This window comes from Paralichthys olivaceus, chromosome 9, assembly GCF_024713975.1.
Source record: "Paralichthys olivaceus isolate ysfri-2021 chromosome 9, ASM2471397v2, whole genome shotgun sequence".
Lineage (NCBI taxonomy): Eukaryota > Metazoa > Chordata > Actinopteri > Pleuronectiformes > Paralichthyidae > Paralichthys > Paralichthys olivaceus.
The window spans coordinates 27187501-27213205 of record NC_091101.1 but is presented as its reverse complement, the minus strand read 5'-3'; the positions used below and the strand labels follow the sequence as shown (position 1 = coordinate 27213205).

Genomic DNA, 25705 nt, shown 5'->3' with positions numbered 1-25705 from the left:
GTTGAGTGTTAGCGCTCAGTGAGGGAGCAGCTGATTGGTCGATGCAGAGCGACGTGGAAGGCCTGGGGTGTAAGGTTTGACTGTGTCCTGGATGTAGACTGGACCTGATCCGTTCACAGCAGGAGTGTGAGTGAACTTAGGTTGAAGACCAGTCGAGCTGCTGCATTCTGGAAGAGCTGCAGAGGTTGGATAGGACTAGCAGGTAGACCAGCCAGGAGGGAGGTGCCATAGTCTAGATGTGAAATGACCAGAGCCTGGACCAGAGCCTGGACCAAAGCCTGGAGCCTGGACCAAAGCCTGGACCAGAGCCTGGACCAGAGCCTGGAGCCTGGACCAGAGCCTGGACCAAAGCCTGGACCAGAGCCTGGACCAGAGCCTGGACCAGAGCCTGGACCAAAGCCTGGACCAAAGCCTGGAGCCTGGACCAGAGCCTGGACCAGAGCCTGGACCAAAGCCTGGACCAGAGCCTGGACCAGAGCCTGGACTAGAACCTGTACTGTCTTCTGAATGAGAAGGGGCTGTATTCTCCTGATGTTGTGCAGCATGTATCTACATGAGCAGGTTGTTGCCGTAATGTTGGCAGGAAGGGGGAGTTGACTGTCCAGTGTCACACCCAGGTTCCTAGCAGTCAGGTGAGATTCGGTCTTGTGTGTTAACATGAAGCAGGTCAGTGACTTTGTTGAAGAACAGTGGAACAAACAGTGGAAACACAGAGTTTCTCTCTGGTCCTCAGCTGCTCAATGATCAGTTGGTTTGGACCGAGCTGGAGTTTCTGTTTCCTCCTCCACTCTGAGCTGCTCTCACTGTAACTCATTAACACTCATCACTAGTTATCAGGACCTGATCAGTACATGAAGTAACTTAGTGTGAACTCAACATGTGACGCTCACAGTCAGGACTCAGAGTTAAAGTGAGGATCCGGATTCGTGATCCAAGATCATCGTTATATAACCAAATACAAATTTGTCGTCTACATCATCCCAATAAAAAACGGAATGAATTAGCTAATTCTTTTAAGTGTGAACTGGGGTCATGGTTAGGGTCAGTTCACCCAACCCTAACCATGACCCCAGGGTGAACTAATTCTAACCCTGGTTACAATTATTGTATTGAACCAAAATTGGCCTCATAACTATAGACACAGACGATCCATATATTTCATAATAAAAGCCTCAGTCTGCTTCTGTCTAGTCGTTTTATTCCGAAGTCACTTTGTCTTAACTTTATACAAAATATAAAATATAATGAATCAATTAAATATTAAAATGTGTGTTTGTGAAACTCAGGATTAAAATTAACTGCCCCCCCCCCCCCCCCCCCCCCCCACAGACACACACTGTGAGGCGTTCACTGTTCCTCACCTGGAACATGTTAACGTTTCATAAAGCTGATCCTGCTCCTGCGGTGGGGAGCGTGCACAGATGTTTCGTGCACAGATTACAGATGATTTAACGCTCTGCAGGAGACATGAACCTGAACTCTGAGGCTTTTATTCAGAAAGACACAGTTTCAGTTACAGACATTTTTTCATGTTTTATTTTACAAAACAGAGCAAAGAAAAAATCCTAAGAATCTGCAGAAGTCAGCAGGTCACAGTGCGAGGCTGACCTCTGACCTCAGGCTGCAGGACGTTACACTTCAAACTCTGGAAATTTGATCAGAATTTGTTTTGGTTTTTTTACAGTACACAGAAAATAAAACACTGTTGAAAATAAAAACGTGATTAAGAACCTTCATCTGTTTGACCCATTTTTATCACTGGTCTTAAAAACTACCCCGAATGCCTTTTCACAACCCACAGAGGCCATGAAAAAATGTTGTTGGAAAAAGTTATTTTCTCAATAAATCGTTGGCACGTGTTTGACCAGAATCTTTGGTTTGAATGAAAAGGACTGAAACATTTCCTGCTCTCAGGGAACAAACGGCAGCATGTTCCAGGATTTCAGGGATTTTTCCTTTAAGGTCTGTGACATTTGACCCTTTGGGGGGGGTGTTCTGTGGTTCTCATTCTTTGGTTCCTCGGACGTTGTGGCGAGTCTCTTACTGACTCATCGTCCTGCTGGAGCGACTTCGGATCACCTTCTGGAAGAGGTCGTCTGAAACAGAGAGACACGGCGAGTTGACGAGAGAACGATTCAACGCTGTGTCAATAAAGTTTGAACTTTTCAAGCACCTGAACAAACTCACCGTTCCTGAAGCTCTTAGCCTCGACCTGTGAGACAGAGAGAAGGGGTCAGATTCCAGTAAAGGTTGCAATCTGAAACCAGCTGTGACTGTTAAGAGTCCTCGTGTTCACTGACATCACCTGACAGGTGATCAGCTGTTTTCTTTACTCACCTTATAGAGGGCAGCTGATCTGAGAGGAGTATCAGGTCCGTCGGCCTGTTCTCTGTCCACTTTGGGAGCTGCAGAGAGACATAATCATCATCAGGGGGAAGCAGGGCCGCAGGTGAAGGTATAATAATCTGCAGATGAAATAAAGAGGCTGAGACTCACGCAGAGATCTGATGATGCTGTCGACTGCGTGGACAACTCCGTTAGTCGCCATCAGGTCTGCGTCGGCCACCGGGACCTTGTTGACATAGACGGTGTAGTTCCGCTGAAAGGAAGTAATTCATGGTCAAGCTAATGAATGATCGATGATAGATGAAAAGTATTGATGAGTGAGGAGCGAGCACTGACCACGCCCAGCTCCAGCTTCTCTCCCTGCAGAGGTTTGACTCTAGTGTGAGATCCCACGCCCCCACTGACCAACACACCCTCCCCCAGGTGATACCGGAGCATGGCCGTCAGCTCCTGAGGGTTGCCTGGTAACAAAGAGAGGCCAGCGGTGACAGCGGATTGGCCCTGTCAGTCACTTCCTGTCAATGACTTGACTTCAAGTTTTAAATCCGTTGGAACAAGTTAAGCCTCAGTTTTAGAATCTTGGATCTGATCCTGATCAATCTGACAATGATGTGATGAAAGAGGGGGCGGAGCTTTCAGACCTCAGTCCTCAAGTCTTTATTCGGCAGCAGCACCAACAGTTTATATAAACCACATTCAACAGTCATGTAAACTGTTGGAGACGTTCGGACCAAACAAGGAGCAGCTGAGACGAGAAGGAGCAGAGACGTCGCACGATCCAGATGTTTTCACCTCAGCTTCAGTCTGTGAGGTCTCTTTAAAAACAACCTGACCTACTGTTTTACTTCATATTTTCAAACCTGCAGAAATCTGTAGTTTTAATCAAGGCACAAAGTTACAGTGAGTTTAACTGAGGGTGTGAATTGCAAAACATTGGCGAACTGGATATGTTTACATGACGAAGTGTGATGTAGCGTGTTCTTCTCGTTTTTAAACTTTGTTCACAGGTCGACCGTGGATTTCTGCGATGTGTTGTACTCACGAAACAGGTTGTTGAGCTGGAGACGTGGCAGGGCGTTGAAGGCGTTGTTGGTGGGAGCAAAGAAGGTGAGCACCCTCTGCTGGTTCAACAACTCTGTCATCCCTGCGGTCTGGATGGCACCGACCAGGAGACTGAAAACACAGGTGTGTTTGTTTCTTACACCTTAGTGGAATTGAGGGGTGGGAGCATGGTGGTTTATCATGTGACGCTGCTGACGTCTCTGATCACAACAACTCTACATTTACGTGACAGCTTCTCAAAGTGGAGCAAAAAAGATTTAGACTGCCCCCTGGTGGCTGGCTGCAGTCATAAACCCTGTCTCCTCCATGTTAGCAGATGGGACATTTTAGGTTGTTTTTTTTTACTATGATGCACATTGGGAACAGTAGCAGTTGTAGAAGTAGTATTTTTGTGGTAACATACAGTTAAACCAGAGTTTACTACATTTTAGTACTGCACCGCAATTTACCTGTGGTGTTTACCTGTGTTTACTGTCATCTACTATCGTTTACTAGTGTTTGCCTTTGTGTGTCAGTATTTTCCACGGTTGAACAGTCAGGAGGAAAACAATGTCTCTTTCTTCAATTTCTTTTCCAGGTAAACATGATTAAGACGTGTTCTCACCTGAAGCGGTCGTCTGCCTTCAGGATGTCCATGATGGTTCCCATTGGTGGAGTGAGGACCTTGTCCACAGTAAACATGGAGGCGTAACGTCCGGTCTTATCGTGAGCAGCTATGCAGGCGTTCTCGATGCACAGGTTCTATAACACAGAAACATGACACGAGTTCTGAACATGATTCATTCTCCACATACTGATTATTATTATGATGATAACTATAATTATATTACCAGTACACTCATGATACTTTATTCACTGATGTCTCTAATTCTGAATCTCTAGATATGGTGTCAAAGATGTTTTTATAAAAGCGGACCAGGTGGTTTCTACAATATTAATTTTATACAAAAATAACACAACATTGCACAGTCTGAAAACTGGTGAGTCTCACACACACACACACACACACACACACACACACTGAGACAACTCTGTGTCTGGAAAGACTTAGCAGCTGTGGGAACAGGAAATGTCTTGTGGTATGCAGAGCTAATTGCTGAGGAGACATGAACCACCCACGAGTTCTGAAAGACGTGAAGACGACGCTGGAGACAACCAGAGTCAGTCTCCCGTCCCTGTCACGATCCATAACAAGACAAAGACATTGGGAGACAAAGTGTTAACAGTTCCTTGAGGAGTCGTGTTCACCTCCACCAGTTATGAAATGGTTCTGTGCACTAATCTGTGACATGACTGACGACTGGTTGATGCTTGGCCACAGAACCACAGCAGTGACCGGCCTGGCTTCGTGTGGGAGGATGTCATCAACACATGTGGTCGCAGTGATGGAACGAGCTGAGTCACCATATTATCTCAATCCAACAAAACATATTCATGAAATGCAGAAACCAACTCAGTGACCTGATGACATCATCACACAGAGACAACATCCACAACCGATGAAGGCAGACCTTCCACTCCATCTGCCCGGCAACAGATGACACAGTCGGATAGACTCAACCAATGAAAATTGAAGTTGGAGCAGGATTAAAAAGATGTAGAACATGTATGAAGTGACATCAGAGAATCAAAAGTCACACTTCAGTTAAATGATCTACAGTACTCCACAGTACTACAGTACTCCACAGTACTACAGTACTCCATACTAGTTCAAATGCACCAAATTAACGTCCTCGTGATTCCAACATTATATTGTCAGAGGTGCAGCTGCTTCCTCTTCTTCTTCTATTGTTTAATGCTGTCTCGGTCAACAGGATCAACTACCTCTGTCTCCAACACTTGGCTTTAGCTCCTTAAGCCCCCCCTCCTAATAAAGTCAGCTCTGATTGGTCAGCTGGTCCTCTCTGTTGTGATTGGTCAACAGCTTCCAGCATGTGAAGGAAATGTCGGCCTCTCTCTTTACCTGCTTTGTTAGGGGACGTGTCTACACAACTCATCACAATGTCACGTGACATCAAAGTGATACGAACAAAGAAAGTGAAGAACAAACCAAACGTTCATACGTTTCTGTAGACGAAGACTCTGAGTGTGATGCCTCCCAGTGTCTCCAGCTCTTGACCGTGGTACAGAGACTTAGAGGACAACTGCTGCTTCACCAGGTGATTAGTCATCAGCTTCTTCATGTCGGGAGACATCGTCACACTGCCTGAGAGACAGACAGGTGGTTAGAGTAACAGAAAGGTTGACAGACAGGTGGTAAGAGAGACAGAAAAGTGGACAGACAGGTGGTCAGAGAGACAGAAAAGTGGACAGACAGGTAGTCAGAGAGACCGACAGGTGGTCAGACAGGTGATCAGATCAGTGGACAGAAAAGTGGACAGACAGGTGGTCAGAGAGACAGAAAGGTGGACAGACAGGTGGTCAGAGAGACAGAAAGGTGGACAGACAGGTGGTCAGAGAGACTGACAAGTGGTCAGATGAGTGGACAGACAGGTGTTTAGAGAGACAGACAGGTGGTCAGACAAACTGTCAGAGAGACAGACAAGTGGTCAGGGAGACAGGTGGTCAGACAAGTGGACAGACAAGTGGTCAGAGAGACAGATAGGTGGTCAGATAAGTGGACGGCCAGGTGGACAGACAGGTGATCAGAGAGACAGACAGGTGGACAGACAGACAGGTAGTTTTGAACACTCGGGGCAGTCTCACCGATATTTAATGAGGATCAAAGGAGTGTGAGCGTTACCTTTGAAGGCGTCATTGAGCGGAGCTAACATGGTCAGAGCTTCGGAACCCGTCAGGTGGGGGCTCAGACCAGCTTCAACAAACAATGTGGTTGCCGTGGTAACAGGTGAACCTTCAGCGAGCTCCAGGAGAGTTTTCGCTGAAACAGACAATGATACTGTGAGTACTGCAAGTATCACTACGAGTACTTTTATGAGTAGAATGTATGAGTTGTACTGTGGCTTTAAGTGTAGCAGTAGTAGCAGTAACAGTAGTAGTGGTAGTGAATGCATTAACAGTAGTAGCAGTACCTGAGTCTGGGATGAGCAGCTCGTTGATGTAGTGGATGACTCCATTGGTTCCCAGCTGGTCTTTCTTGGTGATGATGGCCTTACCATTCAGGGTCATGTGGTCTCCGTCACAACCGACCTCCAGAACAGTTCCCTGCAGCGTCTCCATCGGAGTCCCCGACACGATTGACTCAGCACACTGCATCTGCTTCAGGATGTGGTAGTTCAGCAGGTCTGAGGGGAACAGAGGAGGACTCACATCAATCCACTTCTTTAAGTTTGTCTTAACAAGTAAAACAGCAGTGTAATCAGAGCGCTTCCTGCTGGCCACCTCTCAGAGCCACTGGGTCTCCTAGGATCCTGGTCAGGGTCTCCTGAGGAATCTTCTTGAAGGCTTCGTTGGTGGGAGCGAAGATGGTGTACTGACCCTCGCTTTCCAACATGGGGGTCAAACCTGCAGCGGCAATGGCCGTCTGGAAAAAAAAGAATCACAGGAAGTCAGTGTCTGAATCCTGAGCCTGAACCTGGGTAAGACCTGGTGTACTCACACACAGCGTCTCAAGGTCCTCATCAACATCGATCAGCATGTTTAAGTTGCTGGAGATGGCGGTGATGACACGATCAACCACATGCACAATGCCATTGGTGGCATGTTGGTCAGGTTTGATCAGACGAGCGCAATTCACTGTCATGATCTGACAAGGTGAGATAAAGGAGGTCATCAGTGTTGATAAAGTAATGATGTGTTGGTGCTTGTGTGTCACAGTGTGTCACTGACTCCATTGCTGTAGTGGTGGATGTGAACGTGGAAGTCCTGGAACATTGAGGCGAACGAGGATCCATGTTTCAGCTCCTCTGAGGTCAGTCGGCGGTTCACCATGTGGTAATGAAGAGTGTTCAGGAGCTCGATGTTCACATTACTTACTAGAGCATCCAGGATCTCCTGCAGCATGACGACAATAAACACAACACGGTTAAAGCATGAACGCACAACTGTTGTCGATGTGAGAGAAACTTCCGCATAACACAGTGCATTAAACTGTAAATGGTAAATGCTAATTACTCATATGGAGTGTGTCTAGTCCTGATGACCACTCAAAGCTTTACAGTTTTGCAGTCAGCCATTCACACACTCACACACTCATGTCACACACACACACACACACACACACACTCACTCACACACACACACACACTCACACACACTCACACACTCATGTCACACACACACACACACACACACTCACACACTCACTCACACACACACACACACTCACACACACTCACACACTCACACACATTCACACACTCACACACTCATGTCACACGGTGTCACACAATGTCACACGTCATGAGGATCGGTGGGTGCTCGTCAGAGGAGAGGTGGTTTCTATGAGATCAATGTGTTTTGACAGCAGTTCATCTGTTCTGGTGCCAGGTGGCTTCTTGAGGTCGCTGTCATGTTTGAGAAAAAAGTAGGAAATAGTGCATCTGGTACTATTTTCACGGGCGGATTGTGACTGGTACTGACTGTGGGCAGGGCGGCCCAGGCCTCATTGCTCGGGGCGAAGAAGGTGAAGCTTCCTGGACCTTCAACCTCCTCCCTCAGTTTGGCTCGTTCAGAGTACATCTGAGTGGTGGAGGCTCCGACGACACCCAGAGTGTTGTAGATGTTGACCAGAGGCAGAGCTACAGAAACACACACAATGAATCCTGACAACAGCACGTTCTGTCTTGAAGGTTTGTTGTAATTGGTCAACAGCTTCCAGTGTTTGTATGACTCTACCTGGCTTTGTTAATGGGCGTGTCAGACTAGCCGCTCGTCATCCATTATACAATCATAGGACAGTGTGATGTGACATCACGATTGTGTAGAAGTACCTTTAGAATACTGACGAGGTGTTTTCTTTTGAACTCATTAACTTTACCAAATTTTATCTTCCACAAAAAAACTACATAACACCAGAGGGAAGATTAAATCAGTCATGATCTGTCACTAACTGAGCTTAGTGTTTTCAATGGACGACATATTATTGACGTCAGAATCGTGACCACATGATAAACTCAAACAGTCTCCACCTCCATCAGTCGCAGAGTCTCCACCTCCTCCAGAAACATCTAGAAATGCATCTGTAGCTTTGTCACTGTGTTCGTTTACCTTCTAAATATATTCCCTCCTGTTTGAGGCTGTTGAATTGTGTTGTAGAATAGAATAGAAAGTCATTGTATGGTGATACAACTACATTTATATTGTGTGTTGTATTATGAAATTTGACTTGTGTGTTTGGGGGAGTCAGAGGTCAGAGGTCATACCAGCAGGACATCCCTTCTCTCCAGGAATCTTCTCATATCCTGGGCAGCACTCGTATGTGATCACACTGAAAAACAAAGCAGGAGACGCTTCCATCAATCAGAGCATGACCCCTACTTATCCACTGACCCCTCCCTCTACACCAACTCCTCCCTATATAATGACCCCTCCCCCCATGACAGCGATCAGGACCACTGAGACGTGTTGCTGATGTGTGATGATTTCAGATGAGTGAGTTTCCTGGTTTTCTGCAGCAGCTCAACTTTATTCAGGAACATGGAACACGTGAGAACTTTAGGTCCAACTATAAAAATGAATTTCCTGCTGAAATTAAGGTGATGATGTCATCAGTTACTCGTGTGATGTCACCACTTTAGAAGCCTCCCACAGACTAGATTTGGTGAGAGCCTTCTCTGGACTTGTGCCAGTTCTTTTAGAACTGCTCTGTGAAGAACCAGCATGTCCTGAACGAGATGAACGGTTTGATCTTTGAATGGTAGAAACCAGTTGAAGTTGTTGTTTAGGACTTTAAGGAAGAGACATGAAATCTATGAACTATGGAATCAGCTGAAGAGTTGGAACGAGCTTTTAAAACCTGACGAACAGTGAAATTGAAGCTGTTTCCTGCTGAGCTCGTCCAGCTGTGAGCAGCTGTGTCCCGTTACAGCTCAGAATCACTGACTCCACAACCGTCATCACACTACTGTGAACTCTGCTGCTTCTTGGATCACCAGGTTTCAGGTTCGAAACCCTCTGCCCTCCTGTGGGACCTCTGAGCCTGATGGCGGCTCTCAGCACATGTGGACAGTAATGAAGCGTGGCAGCAGAACCTCCACGACTTCCTGTAGAGATTTCCATCATAAATGCGTCTCAGCCGTCTGGGCTCATAAAGCTCATTTCCTCAGAGACCAGAAGAATCTGCAGCCTGAGCAGACGCCTGAGGAGGAACCAGAGCCGCTGCCAGGAAAAACACCACGTTCCAGTTCACCTCAGAACCACAAGCATCCAGGAAAACTCTGTTCATTTAACCACCCATGATGCACTGCAACAGGGACGTGACCACTAACCACATTTATAGATTCTACAACCAGAGTGTAAAACAGTTACTGCATTACAATGACTTAAAACCATCGGAAATCAAAAGAAATGTTCATGATACGGAACATAGAACCTCAGAGCATAGAAGAACTGGTCTCTGGTCTCTGTTCTAGTCTCTAGTCTCTAGTCTCTGGTCTCTTGTCTCTGGTCTCTGGTCTCTGGTCTAGTCTCTGGTTTAGTCTCTTGTCTCTGGTCTCTTGTCTCTGGTCTCTTGTCTCTGGTCTCTTGTCTCTGGTCTCTTGTCTCTGGTCTCTTGTCTCTTGTCTCTGGTCTGGTCTCTAGTCTCTGGTCTGGTCTCTAGTCTTTGGTGTAGTCTCATCTCTGGTCTCTAGTCTCTGGTCTCTGGTCTCTGGTCTCTGTTCTAGTCTCTGGTTTAGTCTCTAGTCTCTTGTCTCCTGTCTCTGGTCTCTTGTCTCTGGTCTCTTGTCTCTTGTCTCTGGTCTGGTCTCTAGTCTCTGGTCTGGTCTCTAGTCTCTGGTGTAGTCTCATCTCTGGTCTCTAGTCTCTGGTCTCTGGTCTCTTGTCTCTGGTCTCTTGTCTCTGGTCTGGTCTCTTGTCTCTGGTGTAGTCTCGTCTCTGGTCTCTGGTCTCTTGTCTCTGGTCTCTTGTCTCTGGTGAAGTCTTGTCTCTGGTCTCTAGTCTCTGGTCTCTAGTCTCTTGTCTCTGCTGTAGTCTCGTCTCTGGTCTCTAGTCTCTGGTCTCTGGTCTATAGTCTCTGGTCTCTAGTCTCTAGTCTCTAGTCTCTGGTCTCCAGTCTCTGGTGTAGTCTCATCTCTGGTCTCTGGTCTGGTCTCTAGTCTCTGGTGTAGTCTCGTCTCTGGTCTCTGGTCTCTTGTCTCTGGTCTCTTGTCTCTGGTCTCTAGTCTCTTGTCTCTGGTCTCTTGTCTCTGGTCTGGTCTCTAGTCTCTGGTCTGGTCTCTAGTCTCTGGTCTGGTCTCTAGTCTCTGGTGTAGTCTGGTCTCTGGTCTCTAGTCTCTGGTCTCTGGTCTCTTGTCTCTGGTCTCTTGTCTCTGGTGTAGTCTGGTCTCTGGTCTCTGGTCTCTAGTCTCTGGTCTCTAGTCTCTGGTGTAGTCTCGTCTCTGGTCTCTAGTTTCTGCTCTCTGGTCTCTAGTCTCTGGTCTCTAGTCTCTGGTCTCTAGTCTCTGGTGTAGTCTGGTCTCTGGTCTCTAGTTTCTGCTCTCTGGTCTCTTGTCTCTGGTCTCTTGTCTCTGGTCTCTAGTCTCTGGTGTAGTCTGGTCTCTGGTCTCTAGTTTCTGCTCTCTGGTCTCTAGTCTCTGGTCTCTAGTCTCTGGTCTCTAGTCTCTGGTGTAGTCTGGTCTCTGGTCTCTAGTCTCTGGTGTAGTCTGGTCTCTGGTCTCTAGTCTCTGGTGTAGTCTCGTCTCTGGTCTCTAGTCTCTGGTGTAGTCTCGTCTCTGGTCTCTAGTCTCTGGTCTCTAGTCTCTGGTCTCTAGTCTCTGGTGTAGTCTGGTCTCTGGTCTCTAGTCTCTGGTGTAGTCTCGTCTCTGGTCTCTGGTGTAGTCTCGTCTCTGGTCTCTAGTCTCTGGTCTCTAGTCTCTGGTCTCTAGTCTCTGGTGTAGTCTGGTCTCTGGTCTCTAGTCTCTGGTGTAGTCTGGTCTCTGGTCTCTAGTCTCTGGTGTAGTCTGGTCTCTGGTCTTTGGTGTAGTCTGGTCTCTGGTCTCTAGTCTCTGGTGTAGTCTCGTCTCTGGTCTCTGGTGTAGTCTCGTCTCTGGTCTCTAGTCTCTGGTCTCTAGTCTCTGGTCTCTAGTCTCTGGTGTAGTCTGGTCTCTGGTCTCTAGTCTCTGGTGTAGTCTGGTCTCTGGTCTCTAGTCTCTGGTGTAGTCTCGTCTCTGGTCTCTAGTCTCTGGTCTCTAGTCTCTGGTCTCTAGTCTCTGGTTCTTTAATCAAAGTTCCCATCTGAGACAGAAAAGGGTAAAAACTCCCACAGCTTCTGCAGCGTCCAATCACAACGTCAGTAAAATGTAAACAGATGGAGATCAGCTACTGACTGTGTGTGTGTGTGTGTGTGTGTGTGTGTGTGTGTGTGTGTGTTGGAACACACTGGACTGATTATCAAACCAGATGGAAACTCGACTCTCGTTTGTTCTCCACATAAACAAAGATGGCCGCTGTGGATTTCTGACAAAACAAACAGAGCGAGGTCGCAGTAATTCAGCTGCTGGGGTCGAACCGCTGCAGGGAAACTTCCAAAGCGTCCAGAGAGAAAAACACAGCTCTAATGTCTGACAGAGTGAAAAACCTTTCCTGCAGCACAGCGTCGTCCTTCACTCTGATTCTCAGATGAAAATAAAAACTCCTTCCTGATTCAAGCGAACGGAAAATGGCTGCAGATTAAAACAATAAACCTGAGGAGAAGGTTCATGAGGGTGAAATGACGTTTCCAGGGATGCTGTGTGATGTCGGAGGAGACAGACGACACAAAGACTCGTTCATAACGTCAACAAGCTGAAGTGTCGATAAACAGAGTATTACAGAGTGACTGAGTCTGCTGTGATGGAAACAAGCGATAAAGGTACAGATGAGAAGAGGACCCAGGACTGAACCTTGTGGAACACCTGGCCGTCATCAACACGTCCACTCGCTCACTTTGACATTTTCCAGACATTTTACTGCAGGAAACGTTCAGGAACATGTCTGTGTTCCGTTCACGTTCACCAGAGACGCTTCAGTGTGGACAGAGTCTCTGTGGGTAAAGGAATTTTAGGAGACGAGGACAGAAGTCTGCAAGGAGGAAGGGTGGGGGGGGTTATGAGTCTTCCTTCTGTTGACCTCTGACCTGCTGATCCTCCTCCAGAGAAACACACTGATACACAACCAGAGACAAAGACAGGACTGTTCTCTCTCTCTCTCTCTCTCTCTCTCTCTCTTTCACACACACACACACACACACACACACACACACACACACACACACACACACACACAGACAGACAGACACACAGTCCACACTCCAAACACCCCCCCACCATGAGTGTAAATGTAATAAAACTGTCAGTGATATGAGTTGAGTGTTTTCACAGTGTGTGTGTGTGTGTGTGTGTGTCTGTGTGTGTGTGTGTGTGTGTGTGTGTGTGTGTGTGTGTGTGTGTGTGTGTGTGTGTGTGTGTGTGAGAGAAACTCTCACTTCCTTAGTTTCCAGTTTCCTGAAAGAGTCTGTTTGTGAGAAACATTCGACTCTGAGGACGTTTACAAACTGCGCTCAACGCCCTGTCCAATCACAGACTGAGACACGACTGAAAGAAAGTGAGACAAGATGAGGACAACAGAAAGAGAAAGAGAAGACAAAAAGAGAAAGAGAAGACAGAAAGAGAAGAAGATGACAGAAAGAAAAAGAGACGACAGAAAGAGAAGATGACAGAAAAGAGAAAGAGACGACTGTCTCAGCTCTGCAGGAACCAAGAGTTTCTATGACAACAGACACACACACATTGGTAATGAGGCACTGGCAGCAGCTGTGACACACTCTGCATGAGGTGAACAGGATTAAAGCAGGGTGTGTGTGTGTGTGTGTGTGTGTGTGTGTGTGTGTGTGTGTGAGACATCATAGAACATTAGATATAATGTTAGATCATTAGAATTCTTAAAACTAATAATATTTTTATATTTATTTGTTTCAGCTGATAAATGACATGATGTTTACATCCAAGCAGAGAGAATCAGAATCATCATGTGAGATGCTTCAGCATCAGAGGTAAATTATTGATGATCAGTGATTAAGCAAAATGATTGGTCATTTGACCATTAGCTGATTTGTCAGAGAACCCCACAGGTTCTGCAGTGGAACTGATAGACGACGGTTCTCTGAAAGGAACAGTGGTCAATCACTGGAGCACACAGACATGATGAAGGACTCACGTGGGTTTGCCGCAGACCTTGCGATGGTACCACTGTTTGCAGTTGGTGAAGTATTTTCTGTCGGTTCCTTTAATTTGCTGCATTGCACATACGTTTGGTCTGTAAGAGAAAAGAGATGGCGGATCAAAGGACGGACAACTTGTCTTCATCATCTCAACAACTTCCAGCAAACACACGAGTCAGAGTGTGTGCTGCAGACGTGTACACACACACACACACACACACAGTTAACTGATTCATGAATCTCTGAGTGGTTACATGAAATCAAATCAGATAATTGATCAGTGTGTCCTGGGAGAGGGATCCTGAGCTTTATTTACTGGTAATAAAGTTTTACTTTTATTGAGTTAAGAACAGAGGATGTTGCTCCTTGTAAACATCAATGACAAACTGGAAATATGAGACAATACAAGTAAAATGTGATGGATTGATAATTGATCAGATAGTTAATCAGATGTATAAACAGATGTGAGCTCACCCCTGCTGGCGGCCTCGGATGCGGCTGTGCTGCAAAACAGCCTGATAAGGAGAGCGGGCCTCACACCGGCTCAGAACCAGGATCAGACCCAGAACCAGCACACACACCTTCATCTTCACTGAAAATGTTCTCTGCTTCGCTCGTCTCTTCGTCTTCCTTCCTCAGCTGCTCACACTGACCCCCCCTCAGCCAGCTCCAGCATGTTTATAGTGGGGGGGGGGGCAGAGGGAGGAGCAGAGGGAGGAGCAGAAGGCAGGGGTCGGCTTCGACAGCAGAAGAAGAATTCCTGTCCTGTTGTGGACAAAGACTTAAACGTCCAGAGATAATTTGTCATATTAAACAGTTAGTGGGGGGAGGCTACGTTCATGTGCCAGAGAACTCTGTACTGTATTCAGGAACATGAACAAAAACATGGCCACGTCCTGGATGGATGAACAACATGACAGCTCCTGTAAACTGAATCATCTTCATCGCCCCCTGGTGTCTGCCTGCAGTATAGATCAGAAACTTGCTCCATGTTATCACAGGGAGGATGTTGCCCTGGCTGTAGCAGAGCTGAATGGACATGCTGCTGCTCCATGGTTCTGTTTGTGAAGAAGACGGATCAGGTGCACAGGCTGGTGGAGACAGTGCTGCCACTGACAAAAACCCTTTTTCAAACTTGCCTTTGTTCATCAGTGGCGATTTTTTTGTGTCGGGAGTTGACAAACTCTGGTTTAAAGTTCTTTTTTGTTAGTGCAAAACTGGCAATTTGGAACAGTCGCAAAAACAAAATGGTTGGACTGATCCACTCTTCTGTCTGAGAGGTTTGGTGTCAGCTCGTCTGGGAGTAGAACACATGTTCTTCATGTGTGCTGGACCGGTCCTGTGTCACTGGGGGACAATCACTCTGCTTTTAAACTTTTACCAGAATAAGTTTAATTCCAGTGTTTGTGTGTGCGTCTGGATTCATCATTACTTTACACTGAACTAGATATTTAAACAGCTTTTTAAAATGTTTCATAAATAAATTCTTCTCATTCTTCTTCCTCCTATCCTGACACTGTCACTCAGCATGTGATGTCACCGACAGATCCTGGACGCTGGTCATCAGGAGGCAGAGTCTGGGCTGAGGGTCACATGTTAAAGTCACATGAGGAGTTGTGTCGTTATGGTAACAGGGGGCATAGTCTGTTGATACCTGAGCTTTTCTCGCTCTACCTGAGCTACAGGTGTCGGCTGCTGCTGCTTTGTGTGTGTGTGTTTGTGTGTGTGTGTGTGTGTGTGTGTGTGTGTGTGTGTGTGTGTGTGTGTGTGTGTTGAGTGCAGGTTTAAAGCCTGGAGACAGGATCCTGCAGGAAGAATCAGAGTGAGAGCTCTTTACCTTCTGTTCCATCTCTGCTGTGCTCAGAGTCAGAGGGTGGGAGCAAAGATCCTCAGCTGGGAGACAGAGCAGAGCTGCACTTCATCTTCTCCATCTGTACAGTGAAGCAGCAGCACATGATGTGAAGCTCCTTCACTTTTTTGTGACATTTTGTAGTCTTCTGTTTTGCTGTGGGATCTTTTTTTCTGGTGGTGGCAGAGATGCCGGTTCAAATCCCTGATGACTCTGACTTCTCTTCGTTCAAAGATCAGTGTCTGAGCACCGACGGATGGATCAGCCACTACAGCAAGGGAGGGGTGACGGTGTGGTGCCGGGAGGAGGAGAGCAAGGCAGTCCAGAAACTCAAGGTGAGGGATATACCAACTAACCCTCAACTAACCATCAATTAAACTCTGACTACCTCTGGACTAACTCTCAACTAACCATCAAATAACCTCTGACTAACTCTCAACTAACCTCCAACTAACTCAACTAACCCTCAACTAACCTCTGATTAACTATCAAATTAACCCTCAACTAACCTCTAACTAACTCTCAACTAACCTCTGACTTACTCTCAACTAACCTCTGACTAACTCTCAACTAACCTCTGACTAACTCTCAACTAACCTATGACTAACTATCAAATTAACCCTCAACTAACCTCTAACTAACTCTCAACTAACCATCAACTAACCTTTGACTAACTCTCAACCAAGGTTATTACAGTTTTGAAATTTTCATTAGTTTTTATTTGTATTTATTTTTTCAGTTTGCTTTTTTATTTCAGTTTAGTTTTAGTTAGTTCAACAAGTGATTTTGTAGTTTTAGTTTAGTTTTTATTTTGAGGAATCGACTAGTTTCCGTTTAGTTTTTATTTAGTTTGAGTTTTTCCAGATATTAAGAGAAAGCTTCGACTTGTAGAAGCTGAAAAAGGATGAAACAATGTGTGACAACAAATACGGTTCATCAAGTCCTTTAATTTCATTCTTTAACCATCACCTGCAGGACAGGAAGTCATCGTTTTTTTTGTATTTGTCGTTTTTATTTTTATTTCAGTTAACTAAATTGTTTTTTTATTGCTAGTTTAAGTTTTAGTTTTAATTAACTATAATGACCCTACTCTCAACTAACTCTCAACTAACCATCAACTAACCTCTGACTAGCTCTCAACTAACCATCAACTAACCTCTAACTAACCCTCAACCAACTCCCAACTAACCATCAACTTAATCCCAACTAATCTCTGACTATCGATTTACCATTAACCAACCCTTAACTAACCTCAACTAACTATCAACTAACCTCCGATTAACTAGTCCTCGATTAACCTCAAACTTACTCTTAACTAACCTGCAACTAATTCTCAACTAATCCCTGACTAACTGTTGACTAACCATTAACTAGTCCTCAACTAATTCTTAACTAACCTCTGACTAACTATTGACTAACCATTAACCAACCCTTAACTAGTCATCAACTAACTCTCAGGGAGGACAGAAGAAGATGGAGATGGACAGAATAAGACAAAGAAGGACGGAGGAGGACAGTAGAGGGAGGAGGACAGAAGAGGATGAAGGAGGACAGGATAAGACAAAGAAGGACGGAGGAGGACAGTAGAGGGAGGAGGACAGAAGAGGAGGACAGAAGAGGATGAAGGAGGACAGGATAAGACAAAGAAGGACGGAGGAGGACAGTAGAGGGAGGAGGACAGAAGAGGAGGACAGAAGAGGATGAAGGAGGACAGGATAAGACAAAGAAGGACGGAGGAGGACAGTAGAGGGAGGAGGACAGAAGAGGAGGACAGAAGAGGATGAAGGAGGACAGAATAAGACAAAGAAGGCCGGAGGAGGACAGTAGAGGGAGGAGGACAGTGGAGGAGGACAGAAGAGGACAGAGGAGAACAGAGAGTAGGAGGAAGACAGTCACCTGTGTGGACTTTATGGTCTGGACTTCCTGTTGTGTCATGTGACTCTACAGCTGTTGATGACATCACATCATTCGTTCATCAGTGGCTGAACTGGAATGAGACGCTCGGGTCCCCCCCGTCACTGTTGTCACCTAGCAACAGAGCTGCAGTTTAGCAGCGAGTTGTGATGCTGCTTGTTTTTTTATCAGTGGCCTGATGAGGTTAAAGTTAAAGACAGAAACCTTCTGAGGTTCGAGCTGCAGACGCTTCATTTAAACTAGATTGTAACACGTTAGAACACAGTGACAGAGACTGATGGAGCAGCAGAGGTGGAGACGGACAGAGTGACAGACAAAGACATGAAGGACTTCATGAATGATTCATGCTGCTGATTGAGTTACATGGAGCGTTTCACTGACACTCACGATATCCGATGACTGCAGCGCTCCTGATTACAGCAGTGGAAAAAAGTGACGTCCTACAGTAAAGCAGCCGTCTCACATGATGTCCACTCTGATAGGATGGAGGGGAGGTCTGTCTCAGAGACAGGTGGATAAGTGTCTCCACCACGTTGCAAGGGGGATTGTGCGTATACGTATCCAAAGATTGATTTATTATATAATATACGCACAATCCCCCTTGCAACGTGGTTTTATATGGTAACCATGGGAACCTCCTGTCATCATTCAGTTTGGATATAATTCAGCAAATATTATATTACCATGTAAAACAAATTGCCCCTCAGGGATAATAAATTAAATCAATCAGTCAACGTGGGAAGTCGTGGACACTGTAACATGGACACTAAAGTTACCATTAGTGCCAGCATGTTAGGAGTTAGCGCTCTAATGTTCGGGTGACATGATGCTGGGAATACAAAGACAACACGACAGAGAATAAAAAATGAGATGTGTTTGAAATTAAAAATAAATAACTCTATGCAAATATATTTTTTCATCATCTCTGAAAACAATACATGTCACAACTGGAGGAGATCAGATGACCTCTACTGGGGAACACGTGAAACACCAGCTCACCTGAAACAGGAGCTGGTGGAAATGAGAAGTCGTGGCTTTAACAATGAGGAACCTGGGGACAGGTGGAGTCAGGTGACAGGGACAGAGAGGAGAGTCTGAGGACATCTGGTGGACGGATGGACACTTCATGTTCTCATCTTCACAGAACCTCCATGTTCCTAAACCTTTACCACAGACTTGTGAAAATTTGTCTCACAACATCGTCCCCTCAGATATACAATATAAATATGACGTTAGCACAGTCCACCTCGTTCTGTTTGTCAGAACAAGAGAACACACAGAGTTGCTCTTCTTCACGATTATCATGAATCATCTTTATCTCTTGCTCTTCACACGTCAACATTCTGATCCAGCTGCAGTTCTTGTAACATCCAGCAGGTGGATCAGAGTTCAGATCATAAGATTCTTCTGATCACAGACTGTAAATAAAGATGGACAACATGACAGCTCCATAAGTAGATCCAAAGCATCAGGATCGCCCCCTGGTGTCTGACTGTAGTACAGATCATAAACCTCCTCCTCCATGTTACCAGATGGGACATGAACCAAACTAAAAAATCAAAGTAGATGTTAAATAAATGTTTGTTAAAGATGTTTTTTTAATTTCAGCTCGTTCTTATCTCACTGATGTTTGTTCAAGTTTTTCTGATCAGTTTGGTTTGAATTAGTTATTTGATGATGAGACGTAATGATTGACAGCTGACACTGACATATAGAAATGGTTGAAATGTCTGATTGTGTTTGTGATAACTGTCTCTGTCCCAGATGAGGATAGTGTGTAAAGACGTGACTGCAGAGACGCTGTATGACGTCCTCCATGACACCAGCTACCGCAGGAAGTGGGACACCAACATGATTGACACGTACGACATTGGCAGACTTACCGTCAACGCAGACGTGGGATATTACTCCTGTCAGTTGAGACTGTGACGAATCTGGTGTTGGATTTAAGAAATGATTAATTTCCATCATTGTGACGTGTTCTGTTACTTTGTGTGTTTGAAGGGAAATGTCCGACTCCTCTGAAGAACAGAGACTTTGTAACGATGAGATCTTGGCTTCCTCTCGGCAGCGACTACTTGATCATCAACTACTCCGTCAAACACCCGGTGAGGACTTTACATTTACAGTTAGTGTCTCCTCTGTTGTTAGGAGACACTCTTCTGATCTAAAAAGACAAATGTCTGTCATGTTGTAGTCATTTACGACAGGTTTGTCTTGTTGGTTCTGGTCCAAGTTAGACAGGTTCTTGTCGTGAAAAGGTGAAAGTGAAAACTAAATGAACTCTTTAAAGTGAACGTGTCTTCTGTGCAGCAACACCCTCCAAAGAAGGACTATGTCCGAGCCGTGTCTCTGCTGACCGGATACCTGATCCAGTCCAACGGGGCCACCAGCTCCACCCTCTACTACCTGACCCAGATGGATCCCAGAGGTAAGATGATAAAGCTAGAACCTGATGGTTTCTCTGACTAAAGGTATGTGCTGTGTAAAAAACCAAGTAGAACGGACAGCCATCTTGTATTTAAGAATATTTGTCCAAACCTGGCCGGCTCGGGTCTCTACACTCTGAAAGGTCACCACAGGGGAAAACCAGTCTTACTGCAGACGTCGGTCGTCTTTATCGTGTCAGAGTCTCTGTGTCCTCCCTCCTCTCATGCTGACCTGAGCCACTTTACACTTTAACAATCATCACAAGTTATCAGGACCTGAACTGAAGTTTTCTTTCTGTTTGTTGATTCACTCCACAGTTTAAGAGACATGTATTTAAACACAAAACACTTCTGGAGTGTGAGGGAAAAATAGTGTTGCAGCCAAATCTAACACAACTGAAGTAGACGTAATAAAACAACATAAAAACACCACAAGCCTCCATTCTGCTCCTGTGATGTCATCAAGTGTCCAGGAGCCCTGACATTCAAATTAGCCTTGAAACAAAGTCGTTTACACCAAGTCTTCTGTGATCCACGTGCGAACGCAGCTCCAGAGGAAGATATCCAGAGTTTTAGGCCTAAAACTGTAAATGACGTTGTTTCCAGGTTAATTTGAATGTCAGGGCTCGTGGACACTTGATGACACATGTTATGTTTTTATGTTGTTTGACTGCATCTGAAGAATTGTTCTCCAGTTACTTCAGATTCTGCTCTAATGCTGTTTACCCCTGAAACTCCAAAACACTTCGCACAAACCCCCATCTTTTCGATATAAGATCGACTTTATTCATCCCACACTTCGACATTACAGCAGCATAAAACTACCCTCAGCATTAGGAGCATAAACTCTGCTGAGGTTAGGCTTAAAAACAAAAAACTATTAAAAGAAGACTAAAACACACGGGGGGGTCGGAGCTGCTGTAACAGACTGCCACTCTTGTAGCGCCATGTTGGATGTTCAGAACACAACATAACAAATACACATCTTTACTATATAATATTTAGGAACAGACACATTTACAACGGGGACTGGTCATAATAACAATAATAATAATTATTATTATAATTAAAATGCCTCCACTTAACTGAAATGTCATTTCCCTGTCATGTAATGTTCCACATTTGTTTCCAAAAACTTTTTACAGAGATGTTGTGTCAATTGTCCTCACAAAGACGTAGAGACCACATCGTCACGGTAACGTCCTGTGCTCTGTGTCCGCAGGTTCATTACCAAAGTGGGTGGTGAACAGAGTCTCTCAGTTTGTGGCTCCGAAGGTAAAATGGTGAACAGTTTGCCGTCCTCTCAGGTCTGGACAGGGGACGTGTTTCTATGTCTCACTTTGTCTTTGTCCTCTCAGGCCATGAGGAAGATCTACAAGGCGTCTCTGAAGTATCCGGAGTGGAAGAGGAAGCACAACCCGAACCAGAAGCCGTGGATGTTTCCGGAGCAGAACACGTTGCCGTGCATCAGCGTGTCGGAGCTGGCGCTGCAGCGAGCTGACTCGTTGGAGAACATCGACGAGAGCAGCGTGAGCGAAGAGAAGACGCAGCACAGCGATGACGAGACTTAACCTGGACATCACAACAAACCATCTGTTGCTTTGTTTCACCAGATACACTTTGTTCATCCGGAGTGTGATGGCGTGTTTGTTTCTTCTGTCACGTGATTGTTCATCAGCTCTGACTCCACCTTCATGTCCCGACTGAACTGAACCAGGTTCAGGTTAACTCTCCCTCACAGGTGTTACCCTGGTTACCAGTGAGGTCACCAAACCACATCAACCAATCAGGACAATTCCTAACATTATAAAAAAGGGGCTTTTATTGCAGTGATAAGAAGAACATGTGGTGAAACTAAACTTCACGATGTTATCACATCAACGATATAATTATCTGATCTCTAACGATCTGCGAAATCTAAAGTCAAACCATCTTTTTATCTTTAACTTTGTTCATCGTGGGTTTTTTCGACCAACCACTAAATCTGCTCAGTCTGTTGATTCGATTTTATCCCACGTGTTCGATATGGACATGAGATCAGTTTTTAATCGTTGGGGTTAGTCTTAGTCCTGGTCCTGGTCTTGGTCCTAATCTTGGTCTTGATCCTAGTCCTGGTCTTGGTCCTAGTCTTGGTCTTGATCTTAGTCCTGGTCTTGGTCCTAGTCTTGGTCCTGGTCTTGGTCCTAGTCTTGGCCCTGGTCTTGGTCCTAGTCTTAGTCCTAGTCTTGGTCCTAGTCTTGGTCCTGGTCTTAGTCCTGGTCTTGGTCCTAGTCTTGGCCCTGGTCTTAGTCCTGGTCTTGGTCCTAGTCTTGGTCCTAGTCTTAGTCCTAGTCTTGGTCCTAGTCTTGGTCCTGGTCTTAGTCCTGGTCTTGGTCCTAGTCTTGGTCCTAGTCTTAGTCCTAGTCTTGGTCCTAGTCTTGGTCCTAGTCTTGGTCCTGGTCTTAGTCCTGGTCTTGGTCCTAGTCTTGGCCCTGGTCTTAGTCCTAGTCTTGGTCCTAGTCTTAGTCCTGGTCTTGGTCCTAGTCTTGGTCCTAGTCTTGGTCCTAGTCTTGGTCCTGGTCTTAGTCCTGGTCTTGGTCCTAGTCTTGGTCCTAGTCTTGGTCCTAGTCTTGGTCCTGGTCTTAGTCCTGGTCTTAGTCCTGGTCTTGGTCCTAGTCTTGGCCCTGGTCTTAGTCCTGGTCTTGGTCCTAGTCTTGGTCCTAGTCTTGGTCCTGGTCCGTGGTTCGTCTCTCTCCACTCCTGAACATGATTCGACTTTTTGTAGCAGATCATCACAGATTTTTGTTTATTGGTGTTGCTTTGATTGACAGGTCCCTCAGCCTATCACAGGCTGATCCTGGCACTCAGCTGATGTTTGGTGTTTGATTGATTGAATCTGACTGTGTGTGAGTCTGTGGCGCCTCCCAGTGGACAGATAAAGTTGCTACAGCCTGAACTGCAGCTCAGGGTCAGTGTGCATGAAGGAGACTGTGGTTGTCCTGCAGGACTCAGAGGTCAAAGGTCATAAACTTAAATCTTTTAACCACCAAGTTTCTTTTTGAAGGATTTTCATCTTCAGTTGCTGTGTTCTGAAACAGAGTTAAATAAATATACAGTTTACTTCACTCATAATGTACTTTGATTTTTTAAATGTTTTTTCGTCACAGTTTATTACACAAGGAGAATTTCACAAGCTGCTTCTCATTATTCTGTCACGTGCTGATGAAACATGCAGGACGTCCTGCAGCGAAGTGGACAGCATCATTCCAGCCGTGACCTCAGAATGACGTCACAGCTTCACTGACAATAAAAACAGAATGAGCTGAATTTGAGAAAGTGACGACGCCTTAAAGACCAAGTTTACGTCACAGCTGAACTTCATTGATTCATGTTCCGAATGCAAACTGACCTGCAGACAGATCTTTATTAACAACAGACCGCACGGTGGCGCTAATGGTAACCATGTCCCACACATGACCGGCGAGCATTAGAGCTGTAACACACTGCAGAGCCGCTAAACACACTTTAAATACATGAAACTAAATAAGCAGCTCCTGCGTCTGAACATGGAGGTTTTCCTGCCGTGATAAACTTTATGTGACTGTTTCCTCCTCCAGCGGCTGAAGAATGCAGCCGATTCCGGATCCTCTGTGCACTTTTATTGTCTCAGGCTCTTCCTGTTTCCTGTCTGCACAGCTCCCATTGTTGTTAGGGCAGCGAAGAGGAAACGCCACCACTGTCCAACGTCTTACTGCTCTCAGAGGACAGGACACAGTGTTCGCCAACGACGTCCTCACTGCTGCTGCTGACCACTCAGTCCACGTACTGCTGAGCTACACCTGCTGCACACTATACACGTGACAACATACTACACACGTGACATCATACTATAGAAGTGACAACATATTACAGGCATAACCACATAGTATACATGAGACAATATACTACAGATGTACCAACATACTACACACATAACAACATAGGGGGCGGCTGTGGCTGAGGGGTAGAGTGGTTGTCCTCCAACCAGAAGGTTGGCAGTTGGATCCCCAGTCTTCTCCATCTGCATGCCGAAGTGTCCTCAGGCAAGATGCTGAACGCCTCATAGAAAAGAACTGCTGCTACTAGATTCACTGTATGAGTGTGTGTGTGACTGAGTGTCATCAAGACTACTAATACAAACCATTTACCATTTACTACTACTTACACAACATACTACACACATGCCAACATACTACAGATGCAACAACATACTACACATATTTTACACACCAAACTGCTTCCTGTTCCTGTTTCAATTAGCCAATAAGGACAGAGGAAAGCATGGTGGACATTGGACTTCAAAGTAAGAGTCTTTATGTATTTACATGTTTTATTTCGAAACTTCAATAAAGTCTTTATTTGTGTTTTTAATTAGAAATGTTATTTATATATAATGTTAAGCTTAACAATCTGTATATTTGATTATTTCTACTTTAAATGTTTTTATTGATTTTGTTCCATATCAATAAAATGAGGTGATAATTCCTCTTCTGAAAATCATAATATAGACATTTACACAATATAATTTTATGATAATATGACATATTGGTCACCGGATGTTTTCATTTCTATTTCGTTTTAACAAATTAATCGACCGATTAATGGATGTGGACTTTATTTAGCAAACAAGAACCAGAAAAGCTTTTCTGGTTTTTATTTTGAAATGTGGGCGGAAGCTGGCACAGTGGTCATTGATTTAACTTGATGCTGTTTCAGAGCAGAGTTTGTTCCGGAGCTGAGACCAGAGGACAGAAGACAGAGGACAGAGACCAGAGAACAGAGGACAGAGACCAGAGGACAGAGAACAGAGGACAGAGGACAGAGAACAGAGAACAGAGACCAGACGACAGAGGACAGAGACCAGAGGACAGAGACCAGAGGACAGAAGACAGAGAACAGAGACCAGACGACAGAGGACAGAGACTAGAGAACAGAGACCAGAGGACAGAAGACAGAGGACAGAGACCAGAGGACAGAGACCAGAGGACAGAGACCAGAGACAGAGACCAGAGGACAGGGACCAGAGGACAGAGACCAGAGGACAGAGAACAGAGACCAGAGGACAGAGCACAGAGACCAGAGGACAGAGAACAGAGACCAGAGGACTGAGACCAGACGACAGAGACTTTAAAGTGGTCTGTGGTGAGACAGGACCAGGTCTAATGTATGTCCTGCAGGAAGCAGTTCGTCGTCAGTCTTCTGGTTTTATGGATTTCTGAGTTTCTGGGTCATCTGATGCTCTTTGAATTGGACAAGACCTGGACTTGGAGCCAGTTTGGGTTCAGGACTGCTCCGTGTCTTTGAGCAACTTCAGGCCGTCGGTTCAAACCCTGATGAAGGTGAGTGTGTGATGATGATGATGATGATGATGAAGATGCTGATGGTGATGATGATGATGATGATGATGGTGATGATGATGATGAAGATGGTGATGGTGATGATGATGATGATGGTGATGATGATGATGATGGTGATGGTGATGATGATGATGAAGATGGTGATGATGATGATGATGGTGATGATGAAGATGGTGATGATGATGATGGTGATGATGGTGATGATGATGAAGATGATGATGATGAAGATGATGATGATGATGATGATGAAGATGGTGATGATGAAGATGGTGATGATGGTGATGATGATGAAGATGATGATGGTGATGATGAAGATGATGATAGTGATGATGAAGTTGATGATGGTGATGGTGATGATGATGATGAAGATGGTGATGAAGATGATCAAGATAATGGTGATGATGAAGATGAAGGTGATGATAAAGATGATGAT

The 25705-nt window shown here is 45.3% G+C and overlaps 4 protein-coding genes across 8 annotated transcripts in view; 3 read left to right on the top strand and 1 right to left on the bottom strand.

Annotated features, from left to right (window-relative positions):
* Nucleotides 1–1474: 1474 nt before the first annotated feature.
* tgfbi (transforming growth factor, beta-induced) lies at nucleotides 1475–14387 on the bottom strand. Its single transcript, XM_069531196.1, has 17 exons — nucleotides 14180–14387; nucleotides 13702–13800; nucleotides 8733–8797; nucleotides 7951–8108; nucleotides 7198–7362; nucleotides 6968–7114; nucleotides 6751–6892; nucleotides 6441–6653; nucleotides 6152–6289; nucleotides 5472–5614; nucleotides 4013–4149; nucleotides 3389–3519; nucleotides 2683–2807; nucleotides 2497–2599; nucleotides 2338–2405; nucleotides 2188–2212; nucleotides 1475–2096 (listed from the first exon to the last, which is right to left on the bottom strand). Exons 1-17 carry the CDS (start codon nucleotides 14290–14292, stop codon nucleotides 2041–2043), a joined length of 2028 nt encoding a protein of 675 aa, XP_069387297.1. The 5' UTR covers nucleotides 14293–14387; the 3' UTR covers nucleotides 1475–2040.
* Nucleotides 13137–23012, top strand: stard15 (StAR-related lipid transfer (START) domain containing 15). Of its 5 annotated transcripts, none has more exons than XM_069531205.1 (8): nucleotides 13137–13277; nucleotides 13464–13537; nucleotides 15789–15889; nucleotides 19233–19380; nucleotides 19473–19576; nucleotides 19782–19899; nucleotides 21120–21172; nucleotides 21256–21670. In XM_069531205.1, exons 4-8 carry the CDS (start codon nucleotides 19233–19235, stop codon nucleotides 21466–21468), a joined length of 636 nt encoding a protein of 211 aa, XP_069387306.1. In that variant the 5' UTR covers nucleotides 13137–13277; nucleotides 13464–13537; nucleotides 15789–15889; the 3' UTR covers nucleotides 21469–21670. The 5 variants fall into 5 exon arrangements, with proteins under 5 accessions (XP_069387306.1, XP_069387308.1, XP_069387307.1 ...); XM_069531207.1 differs by having other exon boundaries at nucleotides 13184–13319; XM_069531206.1 differs by having other exon boundaries at nucleotides 13215–13339.
* Nucleotides 21536–22640, top strand: LOC138411520 (tetra-peptide repeat homeobox protein 1-like). The gene is made up of 2 exons (XM_069532082.1): nucleotides 21536–21542; nucleotides 21934–22640. Exons 1-2 carry the CDS (start codon nucleotides 21536–21538, stop codon nucleotides 22638–22640), a joined length of 714 nt encoding a protein of 237 aa, XP_069388183.1.
* A 1619-nt stretch (nucleotides 23013–24631) lies between the features above and the next one.
* Nucleotides 24632–25705, top strand: part of arap3 (ArfGAP with RhoGAP domain, ankyrin repeat and PH domain 3) — a 27197-nt gene continuing 26123 nt past the window's right edge. Inside the window, exon 1 of the mRNA XM_069531192.1 lies at nucleotides 24632–25254. The gene's annotated coding sequence lies outside the window, so the exon portion shown is untranslated. The remainder of the gene's footprint in view (nucleotides 25255–25705) is intronic.